This window comes from Mytilus trossulus, chromosome 13 (genome assembly GCF_036588685.1).
Source record: "Mytilus trossulus isolate FHL-02 chromosome 13, PNRI_Mtr1.1.1.hap1, whole genome shotgun sequence".
In the NCBI taxonomy this organism is placed as follows: Eukaryota; Metazoa; Mollusca; class Bivalvia; order Mytilida; family Mytilidae; genus Mytilus; species Mytilus trossulus.
The window spans coordinates 28,453,663-28,475,190 of record NC_086385.1 but is presented as its reverse complement, the minus strand read 5'-3'; the positions used below and the strand labels follow the sequence as shown (position 1 = coordinate 28,475,190).

The following is a 21,528-nucleotide window of genomic DNA, read 5'->3' as shown; positions in this document are numbered from 1 at the left end:
TTTTGGATATTACCGGAAGTAAGGGTTTTAAGACATATGTCGTATATATTGTATCCATCAGAAGCTATAGAAATATCCAAAAGTAGTACATAACAAAGGTTTGTACCAAATTTTATGCTAGTAGCATGATTATAACACATTTTCAAATACTAGCCTTCAATATTAGGCTGATTCAAGTATGCATAAGCCATTTTGGATTTTACCGAAAGTGAGACATTTTCTTCAAATGCCTCCCTACCTGAAATAAAAGAGTAATAGTTGAGAAAGGTCTATGCCAAATTTCATGCTTGTAGCAGGATTTGCACAATTTGTCTGAAATATGCTTGTAGTCTCCGAACTATTAAAACAAAGCACATATTCAAGTGTTTGTTAGATGTACTTACAGTTTTTTTAGTTGTGTAAGTGACGTGTTTCCTTTGTACTTATGGTATATGTTGTATGTTCTTACGGTTTGTGATACTGTGAATTTTCAATATGCCTGTGTTACCTGTTATATCTGTGTATGAGTGTCAATGCCACTTGTTTCACCTGTGTTAACAGTGTGACGTATGTCACCTGTGAAACCTGTGTGTGGTTGTACATGTGACTTGTATCACTTGTGATTACTCATGTTACTGTGTATGATACCCAATTTGGCCTACATTACTTGTAATTTATAAAAATAATATTTATATAAACATATAGTAATTTGTTGACTTTACTTACTTTGTGTGGATTATAAGTGTCTTCCCAGTACACTTTGAAGCTTAGACACGCTTTACAGTCGGAAGCTGATGGTCCAAAACAGCTGCCTCGGCACTGTTCATGGCATTGTTGACATATCTGGTTTAAGTCTGGATAGAATAGTGGATAACAGTTTTCGACACAGTAGTCAAACTGCTTTAGATATTTACATGTAATGCAGTGGGCTGGTCCAGCGCCGGTACAGTCATTACACATTTCATTGCACCTTTTGCATACCTGAAATAAAGCATTAGATAATGGCTTACCTTCTCCTTTGATTATGTTTGTATTCTTTATTGAAAGCATACGATGAAGATGAGCGTAATACAATTCATTTGATACTGATAGTTTAAGGACATGTTGAAGCAATAAATCACTTTTTTCCTCTACGTGCAGGAATTTAACAAGATTAGGTACTTTACAGCGAGTTTTTAAAACTTTTTTTCCCAATTAAAACTAACGAATTTAGTAATCATGATAGAAATTCGATTCAAATTAGTCAGAGCTATCTTTAAAATATGTGTTTGTTTGTTATACAATTTCAATTAACAAGTTAACTGTGTAAAACTATCAAAAAAGGTTGACTTCGACTAAGCACAATATCATGGGTGTATACTTGCTATGTTAACTGTTATATGACATCTCTCACGAAAGCAGCAGACACTTATTCAATTATTTCTTATCATTTATCTGAGTAATTTGTTGTTGATTTTTAGAAACTGCGAGTATACTGGTATACTGCATATCTTTTTTTGTTGTGTTAATACATATTTCACAGCTTTTTTGTGTCCTGTCTTCTTACTGTTAGTCTTTTTATACATGTTTATAAACTCATCATAGATACCAAGACTAAATTTAATAAACACGCCAGACTCGCGTTTCGTCTGCAAAAGACTCATCAGTGACGCTCGAATCTAAATAAGTTTAAAATGCCAGATAAGGTAAGAAGTTGAAGAGCATTGAGAACCAAAATATGTAAATATAAAATAATTGAAGTTCGAGATAGATGATAAAGTAGTAGTTACCACATTTGATGCCCTTTTCCGCTTCCCCTGAACAAAGGTAAAATGCCATAATTCAATGTGTTTTTGTTTTAGTTGGTATACATCAAACAATGCTTAACTTTTAAAGAAATGAGACGATATATTACAAGACTTAGTATGTTATTTCCTGATGTTTGGCGATGATTTGCTGTTGTTCATTGTCATATACCACACGCATCTTTGTGATCATGACCACGCATCTTTTTGACAAAAACATATATCGATGATACACTTTGTTACTAGTAAGTCCTCGCTCGTATTACAAATAATATTCTTTTTACAGAACAAGGATTGCATTTATAGTTTATAAATGCCTTTTATAGAAAGCTCTGATAATATTCTATTTTTAGGATAACCATATGATAGTTTACAATTTGTGAGGTAAAGAATTTTTATTGTTGTCTTTATTTTGTTGTGATTACATCATGACAAATTATCTAAATTTTAAAATCTAAACGTTTGAAAACTCACCATTTTTCCAGCCAAAGGATCATTTATACGAGACTGAGACACAGTATGTCGATAGAACCCGTATGGACAAGATTCTTCAATTGGATCCATACAAGTAATATTGGATTCTCCACTGCGAACGTCTTCGATACCAACTTTACAGCTTTCACATCCTCCAGTCATTACAGTAGAAGAGGGACCAGAACAACTAAAATGTAAATCAAGACTGCATAGCTGATTTTGAAAACCTGCACAAAATTGATACGACGCAACAAGAATATACAAGTATCTTATATTTAAGTAACATTCATATATACCTATACATTCAAAATAATATTAAAGCTGTTCATGATATCTAAGGGAGCTACCATTTATTTTGTTTTTTTTGGGGAAAGGGGGTCGGAGGGGTGGAGGTGGCATTTTTTTTGCTGTTATCTCTGTCCTGCATTTTTATTTTTCACTCTTTTCGGTTCTGCTTTTTTTTTCTTAGTATATCCTGACTTTTTACATCAATTGTCATCCTGACTCTTTTGCCCAAGTTGCTCATTCTGCCATTTTTTTTGTAACTAAAAACTCCTGTCCTGCCTTTTTTAAAATTTTATGCTAGTCCCACCTCCTCATACAAATCAAATGGTAGCTCCCTCAGAAACCTTAATATGGATAACGTAAGATAAAAAATCAATAAACATTTTACAAAACTTTAACTGCTAAGCTTCAAACCTACCCATCATCACAGTAATCATGGCATTGCTGACATATTCTATCAAGGTCTGGATAAAACATTTTCGGACATTCTTTCAAACATTTTCTAATCATGTTGCCATCTTTATTTGTTCCGGTCACAGCATAATGTTTACACTTATGACAATTCTCAGGTCCCTATAAACAGAAGCAACAGTTAATCTAAATGGAATTACCTTTATGACATAAACAGGACGCAGAAATACTGGTTAAAGTTCAATTTAAAAAAAAAATAAGTGGGATTTTTAAAAACATTTTTTTAGGAAAAACAAAACTATGCTTAAACAATGAATTTTAAATACATGCCTTTCATTACATGTATGTACAATGTATGCACATGTGCCTGAGCTTATTGTTAAAACAAGAAATCATAAAGTATATTGACATTGTGTAGGCAAGAGATAGAATGCAGAACACACATATTTTGCCCATAGGGAACAATTCATATAGGAAAACCAACGAGAAACACCTATTAACCACATCTACATATGAATACCAACGAACAACAAGTTCTTTATAAGGATAAGTGCAAACAAATGCAGCAGGTTTAAACGTATACGCATGATTGCCAATAATTGAAATGTAATCATGACTCAAAGCCTCATCATTGCAAATTATACACATAAATCATTTGAAAGTGTCTTCCCAAATACACGTACACAAACAAATATTTACCATCGGTTTTTTTCTCAATCAACTACCACTCATAAATGTCATAAAATAAAACCAGGTTAAAGGGTGTGAACAAATTTAATGTGAAACATGTGTACATTTTATTAAACTAATTAGATGTTTACTGTACATGGCGTTTTGTGTGAACATGGCCATATATCATGCTTGTTAACAACGTAAGAAACGTTTAATAGTTTCATTAGTTCCTTACATATATGAATTCATTGTAACAACTGGTATATCATAGTTATTGATTATTTTTTAAGGATGCGACATTCTTGGTTTTTAAAATTTGGAGAGTACTAAATATCCTCTGGTTTTATAAATGTTTTGCCATTAAAACATTTTGTCTATCATTACGTATAGTTTAAATAGACATGTTTCAAAACTTTCTAAAATATTTGATAATTTTTAATTAGGTTTAGACAGAAGAAGTTGCAAAAGCTAATTGCATGAAAAATCAAGAGAAACTAATTTCCTGCAAAATTTCAATGTTTTTTATCTTGAAAACGATGACCACAAGAACCCATAATTGTTCTGCTATTTTTCCTGTCTATATACCATCAATTTGTAATGGTCTTTAAAATAGTTTTTTTTTGTTTATTTTGAAACAGAGTGGCGAACAGCTTTGATACAATCACAATAGTATGCCATACACTTGTTACAATATTTAGCAAGCTGGTTGTCCTCGTGTATGCTTAAACGATTAAATAAGACCAATCTAACAATCAAACTACTTACAAGGCCGGAGCATGTGGAATCATATTCCTCATCACAAAATTTACACAGATTTCCTACTTCATACAGCCCTGGTAGTTGACAATTATTGATACAGATATTGCTACTATTGTCTATCTTAAGCTTCCTACACTGTAAACATTTATCTGGTCCCTTGAACCAACATCCATCATCTGAACAGCTCTGGTCACATACCTCACCTTCATCTCCTTAAATAGAAATAATAGTACTATATTTTTGCAAAATGTAAAGGTTCAACCACACATTGTCTTTATTAAATGTCCTGTGCAAAGTCAGGAAAATGGTCTTCGTTATGTTATAGTTCTTCTCTGTGTGTGTTACAATTTAATGTTGTGTTCCTGATGTGTCGTAGTTCTCCTCTTACATTTGACATGTTTTCCTCAGTTCTATTTTGTAACCCGAATTTTTTCTTTTCAATTGATCAATGAATTTCGAACAGCTTTATAATCATGTTCCTTTAATTAATATCTTTGGACGGACCAAGAACCTTACATAACAAAAAAACGCATCAGTGAATGTAAATTAAAAAAAAATGTACTTGTTTAGATCTACAACTACATTACAGCCGATTGCATTTGGTGTGTAGTTAAATTGTGTTATCTTTGGTTAGCTTGCTTGCTAGCTGAACTGTGAATGCATTATAAAGTAAGGCATACTAGCCTAAATTCGAAATAGTTTAGTCCTACAGACGGATAGATATGTTGTCTGTCGGGTTAGTCTACTCATAAAGGAGTGTAGTTTACCTGACCTAACAAGGAATTCACGGTTCAGCTAGCAAGCAAACCAACAAAAGATATTACCTCTAGCTACTCACTCTATGCATTCACAATGCATTCCTAACTTTTAAAAAATAAAATTAAAAAAAAAAGTCTCGGAAAATTTTAAACAGAAAATCCCTCAAATACATCAAACAAATGGAAAACTACTGTCTTATTCTAATTAAACTTCGTGTTACAATTATCTATCAACTCAAGAGTTCTTAAAATTTATGAAAAAAACTATAACAATAATAAAGATGGAACTTCACAATGTTTGTGAACATATGGTGTTTACTTATAGGTATCAAATTAACATAATTAAATCATAAACATCCTGATGACCCTAAACACAAATGACTCTCAAATTAAATCTGAACTTACTACATAATTCTGCCTTCTTATTTTTCATTAATCTGACCACCTGTAGATTTTTATGAGCAAACATTTGTGTAAAATTGATATCAGTAATGTAACATAAATGGTGGTTAAATGCTATAGTAACATGACCGTTTCGTATCTGCCTTAACGATATTAAGTCTAAATTCCTGAGTTGTGTAAACATAATATTCAAGGAACTTTGAGTTCTGAAAAAAAAGAAGAAAACAAAATATTATTTCACTATTTTTTTTTCTTCTAAAAATAAGATTTATGTCACATCTGCATTGTGCCATGAAAGTGCGAAAGTAAGAAAGTCAGTGGTGTTCTCAATTAATGTACTATCAAATATTTGAAATAAATCTGAAAATTTGTAACAAATTTAAATTTGTAATATACTTCATACTACATAAAACATAAAATATTGCAGAATTCTAATGAAGTACATTTATTTTCTATTTTGGATCTCATAAAACGGTATTAGTATTCATCATTCATTTACATAAAAATCTCAAATAAACTTTACCACATTGAAATACACCAAACACGGCCACGACCACTCTTTGGAGTATTTGTATTTGTATCCTTCAGATGAGTTAAGCCTTTTTCAATTATTTATTTTAGTTCGTTCTTATGTTGTACTATTACATCAAATTCCTATGTAAGGGGATGTTTTTGTTCCTGCTAAAATGTTTAACCCCACCTCATTCTGTATGTATATGCCTGTTCCAAGTCAGGAGCCTGTAATTCAGTGATTATCATTTGTTTATGTGTTACAAATTTCTTTTACGTTCATGTTTGTTCATAGATTAAGCCGTTAGTTTTCTTGTTTGAATTGTTTTACATTGTCTTTTTGGGCTATTTAATAGCTGACTATGCATTTTGGGCTTTGTTCATTGTTGAAGACCTTACGGTGATATAAATTGTTGTTAATTTCTGTGTCATCTAGTCTCTTGTGAAGAGTTGTCTAATCGGCAAGCATACCACATCTTCTTTTGTTTATAAAGACAACTCGCAATGTTGTCGTATTTGAATACAATAAAAGTAAAATTTAAAACTTACGCGTCAACCTCTCTTCCATGAATGACCTCCAGGTTTGAAAGAAATGATAAGTTCCTGAAGTTTGTGTCGTTTGACTGTATCATGATATACCCTGTAACTTCCTTGATGTTCTGAAGAACTTGTAAATCGTCAATTGTAACTCCTGGTGTCTTATACTGGGCATCTCTGTAATACAGAGAATGGGATCATTTTAAAGGGGATATCTTGATAGCAATGCTTTTTTTCTGGTTCGAGTTCATCTAAAATTACTTGAATATCATTATTCAAGGAAAGGATTTGAATGTTTTTCTTTTATTGTTATTGAACTGTGAATACATACAGATAACAGTCTAAAACTACCGTGAACATGGTAACTATAAGTTTTGATTATGCTTTGTTTACATAAAAAAGATGAGAAGAATTGTTATTTGATTATTGAACCTGCTATTTACAAGACCAACACATGAACAAGATATGTTATTATTTATTTGCATTAATGCAGAAGATAGGAGACTAAAGGACGTCATGACCAACTACCGGGACGTAGTAGACGGAGCTCGAACACATAAGATGAATAAGTTAATTGTAGATGTTGAGAGTGTTGCTTAGAAGGAAGCCTACATCAATTGCAATATATCACCCGTTGTGTTGACTAATCGATAATCACAAATTAAAAATCTTTCGCATTCCATGCAATATTGATATTGAATACCCACCCCCACAGAGGTGATAACATGACTAAAAACAAACAACCTTAGTAAAGTAAAACTTCAGGAACTTTCAGAGTAAAATAAAAAAAGCAGATGGTGATAAATCATGAGTTTGTCTTTTAACCCTCTGTCTTTTTCAATCTTTCATTTTTCGAAAAACTAAGGATTTTCTTACCCCAGGAGTAGATTACCTTAGCCGTAGTTGGCACAACTTTTTGAAATTTTGGATCCTCAATGCTCTTCAACTTTGTATTTATTTGGCTTTTTAACTATTTTGATCTGAGCGTCACTGATGAGTCTTATGTAGACGAAACGCACGTCTGGCGTATAAAATTATAATCCTTGTACTTTTGATAACTATTTCATGATTGACAGCAGTAAAATTGATGTTGTGTTTTCTCTCTCTATATTTGGATACAAATACTGTTATTCAGTTTTTGGTGCTATTATGTTGTTTTACATGTGTATAATATTTTGGCTACATTTAATGTATTGAACATTACTTAGCAATTGCTTTTTGTACTAGAGTATCCTTAACAAAAATTATATTTGTTTTGTTTATGTCGCTTACCTTGCTCTGCGATTTCAATTTTATTGGTTGTTAAATGAAGTTAAGCACAGAAACGGATGAAGAAAATGTACGAAAGACTATATTTGAAGATCTTACCCAGCAAATGAATTTTCTACAATTTTGAGATTTCCATTTACAATTGTACAATTTTTAAACTGATTGATGTTGCTGGCTGTGATATATTCCCCACCACTTTGACCTTTGCATGCTGAAAGTTAAAACCACTCTGACTGTTATAATCACATGCACTAATGCAAAATACCCATGTATAATACCTTTGTGTTAATAGTTGCATTGATTCTGTATGCAAGTTTAGACCCTCTTCTAATACACGTAACATTTATTTTCATTATACATATTAATGACAGTATGATAACTGACTTGTTTTATATGTAGCCATGCAGATTGTAAAATAAACTGACGCTAAATGTATACATAACTACCTGAGTTTTGCACTGTTTAAAGAGGTCTGTTTCTTTTTGGCTACCCAACATCTCTTTTTAGAGCTTCTTTGTCATGTGTAGTTTAAAAACATTTATTTATAGTGGATTGGGAAACAAGTATTTACAACTTATTTAAATCCTTTTCCTGTTTGATGTTTCGATTGCTGTCATGTAGCAAGACAGTAATCGAACCCCTCAAAGTGGAAAGGGATTTAAATCTACAAGGATGTCTTTTATGTGCAAGAGATAATGATCTCAGCAAACCCTCTATACAATGGAAAATCATCTCTTCATTGATTACATTAAACCATCTTTACATTGTGAACTTCTCTTTTTTATGTGTACTTATAAAACTCTGTATGCCCATATTTTTTAGAAAATGACTGTGTATAAAAAATTTTGCATTTCAATCTTAGATAAACATTTGATTTTTTTAAAATTTGATACTGCTATTAAACGATTACCCTTTCCAAAAATGTATTGGTTCTACTTGTATATTTATCAGTCAGTACGTTTTAACTATCTCAATGAACAGATCCGTTTCAATTGCAGACTTTCGAGTATTTAAACATGAGTACATCCGTTTTTTTCTGTTTGCCTCTACCTCATAGTTTTAGAGGGTATTTGATTTATATCTAATATGATATTTTGATTAATACATATTTGGTGTATGTTTTCTGCTAATTGACATCTTCAAAATCATTTTTGTCAATTACTATAATATGTGATAAAAGCCGTCATAACTTATATATAATTTGTTTAGAAAACTGATTATATCATGTATATGACAACAATACTTTGCGAATGAGAAATCACCATATTTATTTGGAATATAGACTTTTAGTGCATGAAACCAGACGCATTATAATGTATATACCATTTACTAAAAGTTCAAACTATAAGTCATTTATATGATATAGATATAACATGACAACATGTATATTTCCATCTTGTATAACTTTCATTCAATTAGTGTAAATATCTACAAGGACGTTCACTTATTTCAATTTAATGATTGATTTCAATCAAGAAATTGACTTCTTATTCGATTTACTAATTTTAATGGACAACAACAAAATTCATTTCTCTGCATTTATTGTATTTTGTAAAAGTTAAGACTTATGCATATACTTGCCTCTAGAACAGGAACCGTCACATTGTACGCAAGTACCATTTACATCCTTGAAATTTGTTCGACAGGTTTTAACACAAATATTCAATTGTGTATCTTTCAACATTTTATCTATAATATATGCATACAGTGATCCGTAAATAATTACATTAAATGAATGTTTCATTATAATACGTTATTCTGATTGGCTAATTGAACATCACATGTTATTCCGTAAGCAATTGCATCAGACAACAGCTTTATCATTCATGGTGACACGAGGTCCCACAATAAAGTGCACAGGTAAATTAAATAAAACTTCATAAAAATCGTGTTTTTATAATCCTAGCTAAAAAATGTTATTATAAGTATTGAATGCTTCTTTTTGTAACTTTATAGGGTTGTAAAAGCTTTGACCGTGCGTACATTTTTAGAATGAATGTACTTCGGTCAACGCTTTTACACCCCAATAAATTTACAAAAAGAAGCATCCAATTCTTAAATATATTTTTTTATAAAGTCGATCTATAATATTTTAGATATAATCCTTGTAATATCTTTTGTCATGTGATAATGTATAACTTTCATGTTGTACTACAAACGACTACTTATATTAGCTATTGAAAAACTGGACAGAGTGGTATTGATTGAGAAGGCAGCAATAACCGAGCCGTAGTCGAGGTCATTATCTGTGTTGCAGTCCATGTATCACGATTATGACCAGTTCTTCAAAAACTATTATTTATTTTTTACACTGAGGAACCATGTTTCAAAAAACTTTCATACATTCAAATTATTCAAAGCAAACTCGAGCTATTGTTTTATTTCTATAAAAAAGAGTGACGACCAGTCAAAGTAAACTCTATAAGTATGTAAAGGTGTTAAGAACTTTGTTCCCCCCGATGATGGCATTTGATATACCCACTTTGTACCCTTGTATTACGCTTGTTACATTTCTTTAGAACAAAATTTATACTGAAATTAGAAATATATCAGAAACTTCTCATGTTAATACACAAATTCAACGTTATTTCTCCTAGTTCATTGATATCATTGTATTGTCAATCTTGATACATCCCTTACTCCTCATATTTCCACATATTGGTTTGAACAATGGGTATATCAAACGAAGACTTAATTAAGAGTATTTGCTGCTTCAACGCAAAGCACATAACATTTAGGAGTTAGAACACACACTATTTTGATCGTTATCATACTAATGTTTCCAGGTAGGACGACTTATCTTTCTTATGAAGCATAAACATTCAAAATCAAGCTCAGCGTGTTGGTCTTGTACAAAGCAGGGTTTCTTTTGATATGAAATACTTATATACTCGTCATGAATATGCATTAAGTTGACTTCAACAAATACTAACTATTTTCAACAAACAATTATCAACCACTTAACATGCTTAACATGAATTATATATTTTTTGATAATGTTTTTTTTAAATTCTTATGTAATCATTATAACCTGAAATTTTCTTTTTCCATATAAATTGCATTGTTATATATTTTTTTTCTTCATTGAAACATGTTAAAGTTCTTATTTCCGTTCTTAGAATTTATTCTCTTGAAAAATTTCCAATACTTACTTGGGCAGTCTTTCAGACAAAGTGCACCGTATGCAAACTTTCCTTCTGGATTTACCTCCATTTTGAATTTGCCTGGATTATAAACCTGGTGCAGAGGACAACTTCTGACACATTCCCCATCATTAGAAAAATGTTTGCAAGCCTGAAATTAACTTCAAAAGTAGGTCATGAATCCAAATGCTTTTTGAGCGATTAACAACACATCACATATTTGATTGCGATAGAAGGGAACAATATCAATACGTTCGTTGTTTTGTGTAAAGCAAACTTGACAAGTAAGTTTATGTTCTTCTCATATATGTTATGATGGTATGATACTAAACCCCTTACGGGAAGGATTGTGCCTGATGTTCATATGATGAAATCATAATCTTTCAGTCAGTTTAATTGAAGTCTGGAGCTGGCATGTCAGTTAACTGCTATTAGTCTGTTGTTATTTATGTATTATTGTCATTTTGTTTATTTTCTTTGGTTACATCTTCTGACATCAGATTCGGACTTCTCTTGAACTGAATTTTAATGTGCGTATTGTTATGCTTTTACTTTTCTACACTGGTTAGAGGTATAGGGGGAGGGTTGAGATCTCACAAACATGTTTAACCCCGCTGCATTTTTGCGCCTGTCCCAAGTCAGGAGCCTCTGGCCTTTGTTAGTCTTGTATTATTTAAATTTTAGTTTCTTGTGTACAATTTGGAAATTAGTATGGCGTTCATTATCACTGAACTAGTATATATTTGTTTAGGGGCCAGCTGAAGGACGCCTCCGGGTGCGGGAATTTCTCGCTACATTGAAGACCTGTTGGTGACCTTCTGCTGTTGTGTTTTTTTATTTTGGTCGGGTTGTTGTCTCTTTGACACATTCCCCATTTCCATTCTCAATTTTATTTTAATCAGGAAGTTTCAATTTTTGTATTTCAATCTTTTATTTGTACTTATTCTGATGCTAATTTATAAGGGATTTTGTTTCAAATTTAAAAGTATCATTTCAGTTAATCATATGATATTGCGAATATAAATGGGGAATGTGTCAAAAAGACAACATCCCGACCAAAGAGAAGACTACAGACAAAGGCAATCAATCGGTCTTCAATGCATTGTGAAACTTCCACACCCGGTTGCGTCCACCATCCGACCCCCAAACAATTATGTATACTAATTCAGTGATAATGAGCGTCATACTAAACAATAAGTTGTGCACAGTAAGTCCCCATTGGAATTTCGACAACTTGACGATATACAGAACCTCAAAAGTGGACAAAAGTGTTATCTAGTAAAAATTCAAGAGCAGATAAAGTATCAAAGCATGTCCAATTGACATAGTTCTTTTGTTTATAGCTACTTTAACATATGTATTCGCATTCTGACTTTTTAAACGCCAATTTGATCAGGTGTGAACATTTTCTTAATAAGGATATGCGGTACATAGGGTAGAAAAATCAAAACTCTGAACAGATTCAAAATCACCAATATATGCATGCAATTTTTCTAGTACTTCATTGTTTAATTTTCTTATAGATATTGTTTTCTGAAAATTGATCGGTTGGAATGTTGGTGAATTGGAAATTTATTTTTACAGAACCTCAATGTAAAATATATGTAAAGAAATAATGATATCATAAGCAATTTTTTCAGCAGGTCAGCACATCTCTTGGTTAGTTCTTTTATATTATGTTTGAAACGTGGAATAGGGTTTTTTATGGTTGTTGTTGAGAGTAAAATGTTCTTTAAAATGTTGTGTACATATATCAACTATGTTCATTACTGATTTTTGTCAGCTTTTCCCGTTTGATTCATTTTAAACACACGAAACAGTAAATATGGAATGAGTCATGATTGATATTACGATACACATTTCAATTAAAAATTTATGGGGGACGATATCTTGGTTCTTTACCGATAAATCTGTTTAACTCTTGGTCTCAAACGATTTTAAGGCCCTGCTGTATAGCAGTATTGGTAACTTGCATCCTTACGTTGCATGTCTTATTTCCTATGTTACCAAATTTAGGGAATTATCTCAGCTTATGTGTATGGCAGTTATAAGCATGTTTTTTTTATATTTAAAAATAATACCATACAGAATAAATGGATGTAACCAATAAATGCAGATCTGGCTTACATAACAATCGGTGTGCTTTAATCCACGACAACCAGCAGCACATTCAGGATGGCAACACTGGTTTGGATCACTACCAAAACACCTATTTTCACATTCATAGCTACAAACGGCTGCATGGTTTACTAAAATTATAAATCAGTGACATTAACATATGGAGTTTTAGTAGTTTTTTTTTTCTGAAAATAGTACTTGTGAGTAAAGTTTTTGACGACAAAATGTGATGGCAAAAGCTCTTGTGTAATAATGCAGCTATTTGACATTGAACATGTTGAAATCCAGTCGACGAGAACTGCATGGTAAAAGGAAATTTCATATCATAAGGTGAGTATTAATCAATTATGCTTATTTCAATTATCTCGAATATATAACTGTATACCAATACTGTATGTCAACAGTTGAATTAAAGCATTACTCCTAGTTTTTTTTAAAGGCACTTGTGGCCATTTTGAATAACGGATCATATCATAAAATGACGTATTTAAATTAATTATCCTCAGGTACATTCAGCTAGATTATTGTAACATTTACTGCTCAAATTGTTCACGAAAAAAGTCAATAGCTCAAATGAATATATACAACTATTAAAATACAAATTTATGTGCAATGATGATGCTCGATGGATAACTTAACGTCCAGTGAAAAATTGATATGTATATAAAGGAGAACGTGTTGATCTGATATTCATACTTCTCCGGTATTATACGAGACAAGCACGCTGATCCAGTCTTTTAATGTGTCAGCTCACAGGGTAACAGTCCATAAGAAGACATGCTATCTTACCTGGACACATTATAATGACTCCGAGTTGTATATACAGTTTTTAAATAACAGCAAGATGTAAATAATTGTATTAAATTTTAATGTCAGAGACTTGATGTGCGCTTGAATGCATGCATTAGTAAACTACATGTAGTTTGTAGATATTGATTGTATGCTTACTTGCAAAAATATTTACAAACAGCAAAAACTTACAGTTTTGACACATATCTGGACCTTCTCCCCAACATTGTTTAGCATCTGTCTTTTTGTTATAACATGCTGGATGACATTCACCACCTGTAATTGAATGATTAACACATTAAAATTAATTTTGTAATCTGCATACACTACTATAATTTACCTTCCATAGCTCCTTATATAACTCGATGTATTGGTTGTATTTGTGTTGTTTTGTCTTTTTTTTTTTTATTTAAGTTGTGTTTTGTTTACTTTTTTGTTTGTTTGTCTGTTTTAGCTATGCAGTTGTCATGTTATTTTTGATTTATTAGTTTGAATGTTCTGGTATCTTTCTAATCCATTTACATATCACAGCCGTCATTAAAACTTTTTTTTAAAAGCACTATACGTGAGATATTCCAATTCAAATCATATTTTTCAAATAACTTATATTCACTGATGAACACATACCAACATATATTTGATTGTGTGCACCAGGTCCTGTATCTGAGTTATACCAAAACACTTACCAAGGCTAGCACGATAATAAAGGGTTTTGAAAATTGTATAAATATTTTTTAATTAACTTATATTCACCGATGAACACATACCAACATATGATTGGTTGTGTGCACCAGGTCCTCTAACTGAGGTATACCAAAGCACTTACCAAGGCTAGCACGATAATAAAGGGTTTAAAATTTGACATATACAACATCGAACAAATTGACACGAGATTTTTCAAAACTCTGTCAAAAGAAATAGGATACATACTTCTTCCAAATGGCACTTCAATAACAAATCAAGATCAAAGCAAGGACATGGTAATTTCACAATTATTGACTTTAAATGTGCACACATTTGTCTTGCACTATTTATTTCATCCTATATTTTGACAAAATCATAGAGTTTCCATAACGCTTATTATAAACAGAGGAACAAGTTTAACCGTTCGGACTGATATCAATCGGATTCAGGTTTAGAAAAATTGGAAGACATTGAAAGACTTTCAATTTCTCACAAAAAGTTTGGACATATTAAACATTGTCAACCAACAGCTGAATGACCAATTAAAGAATTTTCAAACACGAAGACAATGTCTGACAAATCAAAATAAGTTATAAAGGATTATATGGCATTACTGTCAAGCTGCTCACAAGATAGGAAGTCAAACTGTTCCCAAGAAAAATGTTGACAACGTTGTGTTTAGAAAACTGACAAATGAACAATATTACTACAATGGTGCCGTATGTCTCGAAATGGTGTATAGCATATAGTGTCCTATCATGATAGGTCATAACATGTGTATGCATGATATCATTCACCCTCGGCCAAAATGTTAGATCAACTGCAATACTTACAACTCCGTTTGTGAAAGGTATTATTAAAGCTGTATTTAGCATGTGGTGTTACACTGGGATTGATATCCACCCAACTTATTGTTTGCTCAAAACACAACAAGTCATTGTTGTAAAAATATACAATTCCGCTCATAATTTCTACAAAAAAACAAACAAAATTAAGCTTTATGAACAAAGATAGAACATGAAGATGAACTTATGTGTTACTTTTGTATATCTTATGATAAAAGAAGAATGTTTCCATAGTACACAGATGTCCAACTCGCACTATCATTTTCCATGCTCAGTGGACCGTGAAATTGACTTTAACTTTACCAAAATCTACCTCGGCCCAAATCTTTAACCAAAACTTTAACCTGAACTTCACACTATCATTTTCTATGTTCAGTGAACCGTGAAATTGGGATCAAAACTTTAATTTGGCAAACACATTAGAAAGATCATATCATGGGGAACATGTGTACTAAGTTTCAAGTTGTTTGGACTTCAACTTCATCAAAAACTACCTTGACCAAAAACTTTAACCTGAAGTGGGACGAACGGACGAACGGGTGGACGTACAGACGGATGGATGGACGAACGGACGAACGAACAGACCCACAGACCAACAAACATAATGCCCCTCTACTATCGTAGGTGAAGCATAAAAAGTTAAGTATGTACGTAAGACAGTTGATCTGATATTAAATGCAAACATGTAGATGACATTTTCTCAGTGTATATTTTCAATTCGATGATGTATAATTTCCGTAGCACGGGCATACGGGATATTTACTTCTGGATCAATATTAATTTGAATATATCACGGCTGGTGTTTTTTATTATGATGATTTCCCCTACAGAGGGTTGTTGCTTACACAGGAGCCTACTTAACTAAGTTAGTGTCCGTAATTGTAAAGTGTTGCCTTCTACAATAGGGTTTCAGACACCATCAATATTTGACCGACATGAATCTTAAATGCAAATCAACGATAAACATGCATATGTACAATTTATCGCGACCATTATAAATTAAAGAAAATTTAAGATAGTCACATGTACATGTAGCAAGATTATCATCTGAGTAATATCAATTTCAGTATCAGGCAATACTGTTTCAACAGTTTTTTTTTGCATGTTTATGTGTATTTAAAATATAAAATATAAATTAAATTTAAGAAAAATAAGTAATCAGGCATGTATGAGAAGTATTGATTGCTGTTATTCATAGGTCAAATGAAGTATTATTACGAGTGAACGACAACCTGTATTGTTCAGACTAGGTCGAGCATGGTTAAGACTAAGTCGAGCATGTTTCAGACATGTCAATGAGGGGTCAAACACTTATAAAATGGTTAAGTACCAGGGGTTGAAGTCATCAAACTTAGCTCAGTGCTCGGAGCACAAAAATCATGCTCGGAATATGAAATTCAGCATTTTGATTGGTTGATTTTCGAGTACGAGTATAAAATACTGACTGGTCTAGAAAAAGTCAAGTACAAGTTCAGACTTTAGTATTGTTCAGACTACAGTTAAGCAGTCGAGTAATATCAAGTAATTTGCAGAACAATTCAGACTGGTTGAGTAAAATAAGGTTTATATTTATGATCATAAATTCATTGGATATTACCTTGTAAACTTTTAAATCCTAGGTGCATCAATCCTTTTGTTGTAGATCCTGGTTTACTGTTACTAGCTATCACTAAGCTATATAACTTTTCTCCTTTAAATGAGAACAGCTGATTTCCTCTGATTAAACGTAAATTCTTTAAATGCAACTCTTGAATAAAAACAGAATAAATCAAAACGTATCCACTAACTTCTTCAATGGATTCCAAGAAAGTCAAATCCCAATCTGAAGTCTCCCCATTTTTATCTAAATATGTAATTTCCAAATTTCCATCTACATATGTACAGTTTGAGTATCTACGTTTATATAAATCATAGTGATCTTGAGAGGTTCCACCAACACTCATGCCCATTTTAGTTCCTCGACATACTTCTGAAAATAACAAATAGTGATAACAAACTTATTTTCGTGAACGAATTATTTTTCAAGCTAATCGCAATAAAAAAATAAAACGAGGAGAATTCGTCATGAATATGTAACACTTAGATCTGTACTTATTTAACTACGTCAAGTTAGTGTTAAAATCGATCAATTAAAAGCAAAGATATGACTAGAATTTACTAATATAAAGTAAAATAAGTTGAGCTAGTTATAAATATAACACTTAGTTCTTCTTAAATATGTATTTGTCTGATTTCTCTAGGAACAGAAACATGCAGTATGAACTCAATAAAAGCATTTACCATAAATTATCATTACAGAAAGACATATCCAGATGTGAGAAGTAAGCGTATCTAATAACTGATATATAGCAGTACACAAAAACATCTTGTATATACTATTCTATTTTGACATGGATTTTCATATATTCCGATTTGAAATTATCTGTGTTTTTTCCTAGTGGAATATTCTGTGTTGTTTTTCTAGTGGAATTCCGGTTTCATCAAGTCAATACCCTAAAACCATTCATGGCAACAGTGAAAATTGGCACCTTGCTTATTTTACATGAGAACCAAAACAACTTAAATGACCTTTAAACTAAAAGAAATAGCCTGTAATACAGACATATATATCATATGATCAACCCATGCATCATGCTCATTGATGATATATTATCTGTTAGCTGACCCAAAACTTAAAAAAACTTAACGTTGACCCATCACTAAGATTTCAAGCTGATAGCTGAACAATATCAAACAAACATGTACACTTTCAATAGTATTGAATAGATAACAAAATAAGGGCAAAAGCATAAACACTGATCAATTAGCTTGGAAAATGAGGACAGGGTCAGACGAACCTGCAAAAAGGCCAAAATAAAAAGACGGACATATAGACTTTGCAAAGTTAACATATACTAAGTTTAGTAAAGAAGGGATACGAAGTATTACATAGCATAACATCTGCAATTAGCTTGAATAGGTTGCGTAACTTCACATAAAATCACAGGTTCTTTAGGTTTTGCTCTGTTAAAAACGGCTGTTTCACAAGTCACGCCTCTTGGAGAGTTACAAAATATCAAAAGATTTATGTTTACATGGTTCGTGAATATGATCTATAATAATTTGCGAATGTTACCCTTATAAAAATACAAATTAGTGGCGATAATGGACTCTGAAGAAGACTCAAAGTGAAGACAAAAGAGAGACGAAAGATACCATGACTAAAAATGAAAAAGACAAACAGACAAACTATAGTATAAATGACACAACATAGAAAACTACGGAAGAGCAATACGAACACCACCAAAAACTAGGGGTTATCTCAGGTGCTCCTGAAGGGTAAGCAGATCCTGCTCCACATGTAAGGGAGGTACATAATTTTAGTATAATTTAAATTCTTGGAACTTTGGGGCATATAGAAATTGAAAATTTGCCACACAGCCCTATGTTTTGACCTTTGAATAACAAAAGAGTGAATATCAACTTTGCTATCCAACAATTGTGTACGATACTTTATAGTTAAAGTATTACAGCTTTAGCCGGAAAGGAAGTTCCTATTGAAAATTGCATTGTCTAAATTCACAAAAGTACAACCTGTAATGATAGGATAAGACACTGGTCAGATCCTAAAAGTAAAAACACAAAAATACTGAACTCCGAGGAAAATTCAAAAAGGAATGACCAAAATCAAAAGGCAAAATCAAAAGTCCAAACACATCAAACGAATGGATAACAACTGTCATATTCCTGACTTGGTACAGGCATTTTCTAATGTAGAAAATGGTGGATTGAACCTGGTTTTATAGCTAGCTAAAAGATGAGATAAAGTACGAGATACCATAGCTATAAAGGGATCTGATTGACTGTACATAATATTTCCGAGAAAATGTACAGCATTTTATGGATATTTCAAGAGTAAAAGATAGCAAATAATAATTAGACAAGAATCGGCTCATCCAACAGTTTGTTCCATCGACGTAATTTGTTGGGTACTGGATGACAAAAAAATATGTATCAAAGGAGAAATCAGAATTTTTCAAATGTCGTAACATAAATTCTAAAACACAGTATACACACGAACAGATAAGCCTTTTTACATTATTCGGTCTCTACACGTCATTCTATATAAGTTAATTCCCTATACGAAGAAGCGAAGAATAGAATTGCAAGCCCCACATTGTTATACAAAATGAGTTTTCTGTATGTCTGGTCTGTGATTATCTTAGCTTACATTACTTGCTTTCAGTGGTGGAGAGTATGGATACCTCCATCTTTGAATGACAAAGAAGGCGATATTCCTAATTTTGAAAAGCTTACTTATGGGTGAAGCGTTTTCTTGTTGTCTCTTTGTCCTTTCTTTGGTTTTTGCAAAGCCACCTATAATGAAAATAGCGAAAATTAACATTCAGATGATTGTGAAAGAGTTAACCAATCATCAAAATATCAAAATAAATGATCTAAAACAAAAGAGTAAAATTGATGTGTACAAGTAAACAGTATCTGCTGAACAGTCTGAACATACTTAACCCCCAACTAACCTTGTATAGCAATTAGCCACGCATACTAACCTAATATGGGAATATACACGGTCTCCATGCGGTTGATTTTAAACGATCATGTTCCAAGAAATGCAAGGAGGTAAGATACATTTTTTATCCGATCCGAAGAAACTTAAAAACAACTGCTTCAAATATATCACAATATCAAAAAGTAAACATTATCGAATCATTATTTTCCCTTTTTTCTCTCTATTATCACAAAAATTTTAGGAATCAGCCATCTTTTATTGTGTGTATTTTCATACTGGAATTTAGTTGAAGAAGTCTTGAAGACACAGAGGTTTTAACATGCATGATTATGTTCTTTTTCAAAAGATTTTTTAACACTATTCAACAAAAACAAAGATTTTAAGATAATCCATTGGATGTATAAAGAAACCTAGAAATTCGTCCAAACTGTTTTAATTAAAAAAAGTCATATTGAATTGTCTTGCATAAGTACTAATCCTTATTAAAATGAGTGTGGAACCTTTCGGAATTTTGAATAATACATGATCTTTAACTTCGTACGTTGTTCGAACATCACTAATAATAGTTATAATTTGATGCACCAAATGCGCGTTTGGTCTACATGAGACGCTTCAGTGACGCTCAGATCAAAATAGTCAAAAAGCTAAAAAAATGAAAAAGTAATAATTTTAGACCATTGAAGACCAAAAATTCCAAAGGTTGCGTCAGAAACGTCTAAGTAAGGTGCATAAACATGTAGTATATGCCTGAGATAAGAAAATCGCTCGTTTTTTATTATTGATACTTTTGCACACATTTATTCATAAAATATGCCCATATAATGATATTCATATCAACATCGAAATGCTGACTACTTGCATTGGTTGGTGTAAGCCTTTTGTAGATAAAACTCCTGTCTTGTATACAAAATTCTAAATCAGGTATCTTTAATGACTTTTGTTCATATATATGTTGTTGACTTTCGGAATTAAATAATTATAAATGACAAAAATGATGCAAATACAGAAATTAATGTTCATGAGGTATCAATATAAATGTTGACATTTTCAATGTAGGATTTTTATTTGACTACTTTACAATTTTGTTAAAACCAAAGCACTGTTTATTTTGTCTGCCATTTGGAAATCGTAGAAAAACACACTTTTCAAACACGAAATCAATTTGGAATATGAAATTATACATATGTATACATATCAATTATAATTGGAATCAAAGCTTAGACCGATGTTGTGTCAATTTGTATTTTTTTAAAACTTAGTTAATACCATACGTTTGACATTACAAATGCTATTGAAATTAATATTATAGAAATCGTATTTCAAAACTAGATTTTTAAATATATGTGAAACAAATTGCAATTATTACTCATTTGTTTTAATTAAAAAAAAACCAACGTAGTAATCTGAAAGGTATAGTCACTATGTATCTAAATGTAAATCAGTTGTAAAAGTATGGACATTGAAGATAAAACACATACAAATAAGTTGTTGGTAATTTTTCATGTTTTTGTTTTAATCTTATAACATTACTTTACATTTATTTATGAAGAATCTCCACCAAAGATAACTAAATTCCATTTTTACGACGGCTATAAATATTCA

At 31.8% G+C, this 21,528-nt stretch overlaps 1 protein-coding gene across 1 annotated transcript in view; it reads right to left on the bottom strand.

Annotated features, from left to right (window-relative positions):
* Positions 1-19,848, bottom strand: part of LOC134694596 (epidermal growth factor receptor-like) — a 28,622-nt gene extending 8,774 nt beyond the window's left edge. Inside the window, exons 1-14 of the mRNA XM_063555628.1 lie at positions 19,716-19,848; positions 17,017-17,388; positions 15,408-15,545; positions 14,083-14,166; positions 13,111-13,232; positions 10,993-11,134; positions 9,422-9,529; positions 7,940-8,051; positions 6,584-6,748; positions 5,528-5,730; positions 4,371-4,576; positions 2,941-3,095; positions 2,238-2,424; positions 706-960 (exon numbers count right to left, since the gene is read on the bottom strand). Of these exons, the coding sequence (XP_063411698.1) occupies positions 706-960; positions 2,238-2,424; positions 2,941-3,095; positions 4,371-4,576; positions 5,528-5,730; positions 6,584-6,748; positions 7,940-8,051; positions 9,422-9,529; positions 10,993-11,134; positions 13,111-13,232; positions 14,083-14,166; positions 15,408-15,545; positions 17,017-17,388; positions 19,716-19,803 (2,337 nt within the window). The 5' untranslated portion in view covers positions 19,804-19,848. The remainder of the gene's footprint in view (positions 1-705; positions 961-2,237; positions 2,425-2,940; positions 3,096-4,370; positions 4,577-5,527; positions 5,731-6,583; positions 6,749-7,939; positions 8,052-9,421; positions 9,530-10,992; positions 11,135-13,110; positions 13,233-14,082; positions 14,167-15,407; positions 15,546-17,016; positions 17,389-19,715) is intronic.
* Between the last annotated feature and the right edge of the window lie 1,680 nt (positions 19,849-21,528).